This window comes from Falco peregrinus, chromosome 4 (assembly GCF_023634155.1).
Source record: "Falco peregrinus isolate bFalPer1 chromosome 4, bFalPer1.pri, whole genome shotgun sequence".
Classification (NCBI taxonomy): domain Eukaryota; kingdom Metazoa; phylum Chordata; class Aves; order Falconiformes; family Falconidae; genus Falco; species Falco peregrinus.
Genome location: NC_073724.1, coordinates 19950381 through 19960085, shown reverse-complemented (window position 1 = coordinate 19960085; position 9705 = coordinate 19950381). Strand labels below are relative to the sequence as shown.

The following is a 9705-nucleotide window of genomic DNA, read 5'->3' as shown; positions in this document are numbered from 1 at the left end:
GCCAGGAGCTCCGGGCCGTCCACCTGCCGCTCCCCAGCCCCGAGCGGAGCCCCGAGCCCCCGGCCCGGAGTGGGGGTGGGGAGAGGGTGGGGGAGCGCCCGCGGCCCATCCGGGCGCTCCGGCGGGCGACCTGCGCCCCCGCGGAGCGCAGCGCGGGGTAGCGAGAGGGCACCCCTCCCGCCCTGCGCCGGGCCCGGCTGCCCTGGGGGGAAAGGCCACCCCGCCGCCCGTCGGGCGGGCCCCGGGCACGGGGAGCCGCGGAGGGGCGCACGCCGATGCTGGGCGCAGCCCGCCCCCCGCCCGGCAGCCGAGGGCCGACCCCGGGCTCTGCCCGCCGCGCCGCGCCCCGTCCCGCCCCGTCGGGGGCGGTGGGGGGAACGGGGGGGGCGGGGGCCGCCCGCGGCCGCGTTACGCACGCAGTGAGCTCAGCGGCCCGGGGCCGAGGGGCGGCGCGGCGGGGGGCGGCGGGCCGCGCCGGGGGTGGGGGCGGCCCGGGCAAACCCCATAAAGGGCGGCAGCGGCCGCCTCGACCGCCGCACTCACCCCGCACGGCGGAGGCGCTCGGACCGCAGCGAAGGGGTCGGCCGGCCCGGCGCGGAGTGCGGGGGGTGGCGCTCACTGGGCTGGCGGCTCCGCTCCGCAAGACCGGGAGGCTTCGCGGGGCCGTGGAAGTGCAGGCGGGACCGTCCCGGGGCTGCCGCAGGGGCGAGCGGAGACTCGCCGGAGCTTCCTCCGCGGCCGCCGCTGCTGGGGAGCGCCGAGGAGGCGGCGGGAAGGAGGAACGGCCGCGAGAGAAGGAGGACAGAAAGACGGCCGGGGGGGCACGGCTGCTCCCCTAGCAGACCCTCGCTCCCCGCCGCCGCGCCCCGGCCATGGGGAAGCCGACGCCGCCTCTGTAGTGACCGCGGGACCCAGCGCCCGCCCGGCCCTCCCCGCCCCTCTGCCAGCAGAAAGAGACTAAGGCCCCCAAAACCTGAAAGCAAAAACTCCAGAACATAGACACATACCTAGAGAGAAAAAAAACCCCAAAGCCATAAAAAGGGCTCCTTCAAGCCAGCGGCCGCAGCCGCAAGCCTCCCCAGCCCCGAGCTCGGCGCCGCGATGAGGAGCGGGGGGCGCCTGCCGGTGCCGCTGCTGGCGGCGCTGCTGGGGCTGTGCAGCGCCGAGCTCCCCGCCGAGCGGCGGGCGCTGGTGCTACCGCGGCGCCTGGGCGCTGCCGGCGGCCGGGAGCGCTTCCGCCTGGACGCCTTCGGGGAGCGGCTGGAGCTGGAGCTGGAGCCGGACAGCAGCTTCCTGGCCCCGGACTTCACCCTGCAGTACCTGGGCGGGCCGCCGCCGCCTCCGTCGCCGGAGGACGACCTCTCCCGCTGCTTCTACTCGGGCACCGTCAACCGGGACCCCAGCTCCGCCGCCGCCCTCAGCCTATGCGCGGGGATGCGCGGCGCCTTCTCCCTGCGGGGCCGCCAGTACCTCATCCAGCCGGCCCCCGGCACCGCGCACCGCCGCGGCGCCCACCTCCTCCGCCTCCGCGGGACCCGCCGAGCCGCCCCCTCCGCCCGCTGCGCCGTGACCGAGGCGGGGGCGGAGGCGGAGGCGGCGGGGACGGAGCCCGCCGGGAACGCAGGTACCGTCGGGGCGCCGCGCCGCCCTCCGCGGGGCCGGGGAGGGGAGGGAGGGAGGGAGGGGAGGGGGAGCTCGGCCTCGCTGTGCGCCCCCGCCCCGACGGGGCTGACGGCGGGGCCCTGCCCGGGGTTCCCCCGCATCCCCACCCCGAGAGGCGGCGGCGGTGCGCCCACCGGGGTGCGGGTGCCGCCCCTCCGCCCGGCGGCGGCCTGGAGGGGTTACTGAGCCCCGGGCTGCCGGAGTTCGGGGGCCGGAGCAGGGCGTGGGGACGTTGGGTACGTTCCCTGGGTGCAAATGCTGAGTATCGGTGGGTGTTGGGTTCCTTTGGTGGTCTCTTGCAGCGGCATTTCTTTTGTTGTGCTCACCTGCACTTCCCCTCCCTCTTCCTCCCTCTTTTTTTAATGCAGAAACGAGAAGCAGAAGGAAGAAAAGGTTCGTGTCCAGCCCCCGCTACGTGGAGACCATGCTGGTAGCCGACCAGTCCATGGCCGAGTTCCATGGCAGCGGGCTGAAGCACTATCTCCTGACCCTGCTATCCGTGGCGGCCAAGCTGTACAAGCACCCCAGCATCCGCAACTCCATCAGCCTGGTGGTGGTGAAAATCATGGTCATTTACGAGGAGCGGAAGGGACCCGATATCTCTTCCAATGCGGCCCTGACTTTGAGAAACTTCTGCAGCTGGCAGAAGCAGCACAACCCACCCAGCGACCGGCACGCGGAGCACTACGACACGGCAATCCTCTTCACCAGGCAGGTGAGGGACACCGAGGTCAAATCCATCCCCAGGCCCATTGCTGCCGACCCCAGAGGCCCTCTCTGCCACGAGCCCTCTGAAAAAGCATTCAGAGGCAGTTTTGTATCACCACGGCTTCGGCAAAGTAGGCTAAAAATGAAGTGAACTACTTTTTACTTAGTCATTTCTTTTGTTGTTTGCACCATCTCAGGTGAAGCTCATAGTATGTGCAGTGTATTTCTGTCTCATATATTTTTAGCAGATTTAGTATGGAAATTATGCATTTTATTTCTGCGTGTAACCCTTGTGTGTGTTCCAAAGACAGATTTTTGCCATCGTACCCATTGAAGTGCTGAATATTTATGCTCTTTCCATAAGTAAAGGCAAACTGCCAGGGCTGGATGTTTCCTGCCAAGGTTAAGTCTCTGATCTGATTAATAATGAAACTGCCTTTTTTTTTACAGGACCTCTGTGGTGCCAAGACATGTGATACTCTTGGGATGGCTGATGTGGGAACAGTTTGTGATCTAAACCGCAGTTGCTCTATCATAGAAGACGATGGCTTACAGGCTGCCTTTACAACAGCCCATGAGCTAGGTACTTGAAACTTTGAAAGGTGATTTCCCGTGGTTAATTGAAGCTAGCTCGATGCAGTAAAGCAAAGAGCTGCCCAGCCCACACTGCGGGGCACCGAGCGCCCTGTGCTCGCCAGCACAGTCAGGAGGAGGCAAAACTTTGCCTTGTAGCAGGGTTGAACTGCAGAAAGCAAATCCTGTCTGCACAGCGTTGTCTGCAAGAGCTGTATATTTGACCGATGCCAGAAAAAAAGCGTGTGAGAATGTGAGGGGGGCAAGGATACTGTGCCATCTGCTTAAAATTTGGCACTATTTGGATTGAGGTTATTAAAGACCAGGCTATGAGCAGCTCTAGCGTAATATTTAAAATAATATTGGTAACGCACAAGACAGACTTCCTATAATCACAAACGCTCCTTTTTTTTTTTTTTTTTTTTTGAAGGCCACGTGTTTAACATGCCTCATGATGATGCAAAGCAGTGTGCTGGTATTAATGGAATAAGCCGGGATTTCCACATGATGGCATCTATGCTTTCCAATCTGGATCGCAGCCAGCCGTGGTCTCCATGTAGTGCCTACATGATTACAACATTTTTGGATAATGGTCATGGTAAGATTATTAAGCTTTCCATTCATGTGGCATTTAAGCTCTTGTGCTGAACCGCCTTGCACCCTCACTGTCTCTGACCCACTGACTCTCCCCCCCCTTGCTTCTCTCCCCCACTCCCTATCCCCCCCCCCCCCCCCTTCTCCCCCTCTCTCTTCCCCTCTGGCTCTCCCACCCACCCTGTGCCTCCCTCCCTCTCTCTACCCCTCCTCTCCCCTCTTTCCCTCTTTTTCATTTTCCTTAACAGAGTGTTCTGCTACTGCGGAGTTAACCTTTTATATGCTGCCAATGAATTTAGAAGACCCTTAGTTTTATAAATGTGGTGGCACAGATTGGTTCAAAGCAAATACAGTTCCCTTTTGAAACTGAACTCACTGACACTGACAGCATCACCTGCTTTTTTTTTTCTTTTTTTCTTTTTTGTTCCTTTTCAGGTGAGTGTTTGTTGGACAAGCCCCACAAACCTATCCAGCTTCCTTCTGACTTGCCTGGCACATTGTACGATGCGAACAGACAGTGCCAGTTTACCTTTGGCGATGAGTCCAAACACTGCCCTGATGCAGCCAGTACGTGTACGACGCTCTGGTGTACTGGCACTTCTGGAGGACTGCTTGTGTGCCAAACCAAACACTTCCCTTGGGCAGATGGCACCAGTTGCGGGGAGGGGAAGTGGTGTATGAATGGCAAGTGTGTGAATAAAACTGAGAAGAAGCATTATGATGTAAGTATTAAAAAAGAAATCTGAATATATCTTGAGTTGCAGAGTAGCATGGATTATGCTTCAGGGGGAGTAATCAGTTAAAAGGGCTTGAATAAATGGGGGCAGATAGCTAATAAAACAAACCTAGTGCTACTTTTTTTAAAAAGTTGCTTGGGTAAAAATGAGCATGATTGTGGGTTTTGTGGTTTGGTTTTGTTTTTCTTTTACTGTATTAACTTTTCTGCTCTGCTTTTGCTTGTCATTCCAGACACCGGTGCATGGGAGCTGGGGGTCCTGGGGGTCCTGGGGAGAGTGTTCTCGGAGCTGCGGTGGTGGAGTGCAGTACTCCTTCAGAGAGTGTGACAACCCTGTCCCAAGGAATGGGGGGAAATACTGTGAAGGGAAGCGAGTGCAATACAGATCATGTAACATTGAGGACTGTCCAGACAATGATGGTAATCTTTTCCCCAATTTTGAAGCAGAATAAGTGTATCTTGTGGAGGAAAAGCATGTACAAAAATGATCTAATGTCCGCTTGTCTGTCTTTTGCCTGCAGGCAAAACCTTTAGGGAAGAACAATGTGAAAAGCACAATGAATTTTCCAAGTCTGCCTTTGGAAGTGGACCTGCAGTGGAGTGGACACCCAAGTTTGCTGGTGTTTCTCCAAAGGACAGGTGCAAGCTGGTCTGCCGAGCAAAAGGAACAGGATACTTCTTTGTTTTACAGCCAAAGGTATTTCAAGACTATACCTCTTCCATCTAATCATGAACAGGATTTTTATTTCCCCAAACTCCGCATGTGAAGTTAAGAGTCAAGCAGTGTAGAAATCTGAAATTGTGCCTCTTATATTTCAGCTAGATTTTTCCTTCTCCTCTTCCTTCATGAACAGCTTGATCAGTGCAAGCATGCTTTAAATATTCTGGCACAGTCCTTCCAGTTATTTCACACATACTGTCTCTTCTACCCACTCCACCCTAGTTTCCTTTCCTCTCCTTCCACCAATTTGATTATGTTGAGATATGTTTGGAAAACTGTGGGGGTTCTTTGCCAAAACATTGGTGCTTTCTCATACCGGTTACTAATATGCTGACAGCTTAAAATAAACAAAAGGAAAAATGTTAGTCTTGCATAGCTACTTGAACTCACTGTCATAAGGTGTTGAGGGCCAATAATTACCAGGGCGATAACACAGATGTTTTTTGTAGAGCAGTACTAGAAATAAGAGATACATTGAACAGCATTAAAAGCAATTTTGATCCTGTACTTTGAGGACATGACTACCTTCTAGTGACATGAGGAAACAATGTTCTTTCTTTATATGAAATCAGTGAAACAGTTCAGGGCAGTGGAGGTGGTGGGAGGGTGGTAATAAAAACTGAAGTTGGTTGTTTTCTTCTGTCACCATGGCATAATTTTGGCCAGTGAGATGAAGTGGCACTACATACCTCCAACTACCTATGGGCTGCTTTGGGTTTTAGTTTCAAAAGCCCTGACAGTACGGGTGCTGCAGGTCTTCCACCTGTCCATATTTTGCATTTTGCATGTCTGAATTACTCGGTTTCAAGGCAATGTGCATCTTCTAATCAAACACCCTACTGCTTGTTTCCTGCAAAGGTTGTGGATGGTACCCCGTGTAGCCCCGATTCCACCTCTGTCTGTGTCCAGGGACAGTGCGTAAAGGCTGGCTGCGACCGTATGATAGGATCCAATAAGAAGTTTGACAAGTGCGGTATCTGCGGTGGCAACGGATCCACCTGCAAGAAAGTGTCTGGCACGTTTGTTAGAGCAAAGTGAGTATGTGACTGCTGCCGTTGTTTTGTTCTGGTGAATGTTTTGTGGGTGTAAGCTTTGTGTTTTCCAAGTCAGTGAAATGTTGCCCCAGTTTATCGCTGGGACTGAGATTTGATGTGTCAGAGTCATGTGACTAAAGATAACTTACAGTGAGATCACAGCAAAAGAAAGTCCCTTACATGTGGGCACACCTCTGCCTTAGCCATAACATGGGATGTGACTTTGCAAATCCCTTAATCCATTAATTTGATTAGGATGACAGCTCATGAGCTTGGGCTGCAAATGGAATTCAGTCTTGTGCCAGGCAGCTTCTTCCCTTTCCCAGGGAGGAGCAGAGGACTCAGTCTTTCTCTTTTCTCTTGGGCAGACCTGGCTACCATGATGTTGTCACCATTCCAGCTGGAGCAACAAACATTGAGGTGAAGCAGCGAAACCACAGGGGCGCAAGGCATGACGGCAGCTTCCTCGCCATCAAAGCTGCAGATGGCACCTACGTCCTCAATGGTGATTACACGCTGTCAACGCTGGAGCAGGACATCACCTACAAGGGCAGTGTGCTGAGGTACAGCGGCTCCTCTGCTGCCCTGGAGAGGATCCGCAGTTTCAGCCCTCTGAAGGAACCTCTGACCATCCAGGTCCTCACAGTGGGGGACCTGCCACAGCCCAAGATCAAGTTCACCTACTTTGTGAAGAAGCCCACACAGCCTGGGTCAGAGAAGGCGCCAAGCAGAAAGAAAGAGTCCTTCAACGCCATCAGGGAAATCATCTCCTCTGAGTGGGTCATCGAGGAGTGGGGCGAGTGCTCCAAGTCTTGTGGCTCGGGCTGGCAGCGGCGGGCAGTGGAGTGCCGGGACCCCCGGGGGCGGCCGGCCACTGACTGCACACAGGAGCTGAAGCCCAGCGATGTCCGTCCCTGTGCTGATGTGCCCTGCCCACAGTGGCAGCTGGGGGACTGGTCGCCCTGCTCTAAGACATGCGGGAAAGGTTTCAAGAAGAGATTGTTGAAATGTATTTCTTACGATGGCAGCGTGCTGCCGCAAGAAAGCTGTGAGCCTTCCAAGAAACCGAAACACCTAATAGACTTCTGCAACGTTACGGACTGCAGTTAAATAGTATAAGTTGGGAAAGCTACTTTTTTATTATTATTATTTTATTTTTTTCCTTCAGAACAATGCACTGAAAAAAAGAGGGCTAGAGGCAGCGCATGTGGTTTTGCATACAAAATTCATGGTGAGGATCTGTTGAGGTGGGACAGTGCAAATAGCTTTAGTTGGCATTGCATCCTAAAAATACCCTGCCAACTGAAAATTTGATGGGATAGCAGACCCGTGTCATTCATGCATCTTCAGCAGATAAGACCTGAGGGCATTATAATTGCCTTTTCTTAAGTCTGTTACAAATGAAACAAAACATGAGCAGTGCCCAAAACACATTTAAGCAAACATTTTGGGGTTCGGTTATTTCTCCCTTCTTCTGGATTTATATTGTGGTACTGATCAAGTCCCCAAGTGTAGGAAGCAGAGGGGAAGGGGAGCAGAAAATATAGCGTAAAATAATTGGTCAGGGCTTACCTACCTCACGAAGGGCAAAAAACAAGATTGGAAAAAGGAGCTTTAACTATGTCATTCATGGCTGCTATTGTTTCAGAGAATAGTTTTATATAAAAATAAAGCCATATTCTCCACCTTGAGTAAGAAGTATCAAGAACAGTCAGTCAACTCCACAAATAACTAGAATGTCATTTTTTTAAAGTATCTTTTTATCGTCCAAATGTGCCTGTCTGTTTCTCTCACGCACTCCAATGCCATTGGGGTGACATGTAATCCAGAGGCTAGAAAAAGTGGAAATCTTCATGGAGCAGGTGCTGGCTCTGAGTAGTTGCTCTTTGTGCCTTCTTACATACCTTCCACTGGTTTTTCTGATTCAAGCTTGGTCCTACCATCCTGTCAAGCAGATTGATGGCATTTGTGAGCATTTGAGTTATGCTTTCACATCCAAATCTTTCACCTTACCCCAGCCAATGGAAATTATTTGCATTTGGGTTAAAAAAAGACGAAAGGAATCCCGCTATGAAGGGGAGCCTTTCCTATGTGGTCTCTGATGGGTTTGTAGTGCTCAAATCACTGATAAGGCGGGAAGACAAAGCTGAAGGATAGCAGGTCCATCCACAGCAATACGCCAACATTTGCATAATTAAAAGTTTGTGCCAGTCCATAGACAATGAGAGAATATGGCTTTCCATATGTATATAGTAAAATATATTACTATAGATTTTATATACTTTATAAGTATTTTATATTTCTTTCCCTTCTGGGAAGGGTTATAATTTGTAATAAATGCATATAATGAGCGTATTTATTTTTATACTTCTTGTCTAATGTGATCTTCTAAGTTATCGCTTTTTTAAAAGGACATATAACAAGGATAGAGTATTTATACAGTATAATATGTTACTAGAGGTAATAAATGAACCCTATAAATTTTGGAAATGGAGCGTCTTTATTTCACTGGAGTAAAACTAGTCCATCGAGCGGAAAGAGCTTGGAATCTAAGGCAAATGTTATAAAAAAAGCTAAACCACATTTTTCAAAATGACTGGTAGCTTAGGCTACTAATTGACTGTGTTAGTGAAGGGGTTTGGAAAATTCTACCCATAATGTCATATACCACGTTAAAAGGAGTAATTTTGTATTTTATTACTTAACCACTAACAGGGTGCTCAGCACTGTTGTTTCATCTTTTAAAAAAATGGAGTGCAACTAGACTGATGCCACTGGTTTTAATAACTGCTTACAGAAGGAGTATTGCTGTCAGTAGTGCTTATAACCAACAAAATATGTACAAAAGTAGCAGTTTTACCTGCTCCACTTAACCTTACCCTACTGGGAAAGAAGCATTCAAAATTCAAAACCATTAACTAGCCGTCAGAGGTTTCCCTCAAATTTCTGGAGGGCCTCCTGATCATGCTTTTCTAATTAGAAGTACTGTATGAATGAGCTGTTCTAACGCTGTTGGTAACACGTTTTATAATGTTAAAATACATACTAAGCATCAAGAAAGTGATTTTTGCTCCCTCATTTCTGATCTCATGACCACTGCAGTCGAGGGAAAATCTTCTGTTGAACTCGGTAGGATTTTTGCCATGGAATTTGAGACATCAGTCATTTATGAATACTTTTGGCTTTGTGTCATGTAAAAATCTATTAAAACTTCCTTTGCCAATGTTTGGACTCTGTCTTGCAGAAATAGTTCCCACTTTATTCCACGGATAAAATCCTGGCCTCTCTAAAGCACATAGAAAAATTCTCATCACGTCACACTTCATTGAGCATTACTTTGTCTTTGACATGCAAAAATAGTTGGGAATATTTTACTTCAAACATTATTTAGGAGGAAGCCAATTACTGGTTTTATAAATACTTAGCAGTATTTGTAAATACAACAAATAATTATATATATATATATATATATATACACACGTATCTTTTACTACAGCGGGTTAACATTAGGAATATATACATTTTCAAGGGAAAAAATCCCACATTTTTCTTTTCATTTTCCTAACACGTAGCTGTTGGTTGGTGTTGCCTGAAACACTATACATGTAAGAGCCCAGGGAGCTACAGTCCTGAAGCTGCAAGACCCTACGATACCTACAGAACTGGTGAGGGTCCTG

General features: G+C 50.7%; 1 protein-coding gene across 1 annotated transcript; it reads left to right on the top strand.

Annotated features, from left to right (window-relative positions):
- The first annotated feature begins 545 nt into the window (after positions 1–545).
- On the top strand, positions 546–8518 carry ADAMTS1 (ADAM metallopeptidase with thrombospondin type 1 motif 1). Its single transcript, XM_055801731.1, has 9 exons — positions 546–1624; positions 2031–2377; positions 2821–2953; positions 3374–3541; positions 3973–4259; positions 4507–4693; positions 4795–4970; positions 5853–6028; positions 6397–8518. The coding sequence occupies exons 1-9, from the start codon at positions 1102–1104 to the stop codon at positions 7136–7138; spliced, it is 2739 nt and encodes a 912-aa protein (XP_055657706.1). The 5' UTR covers positions 546–1101; the 3' UTR covers positions 7139–8518.
- The last annotated feature ends 1187 nt before the right edge of the window (positions 8519–9705 follow it).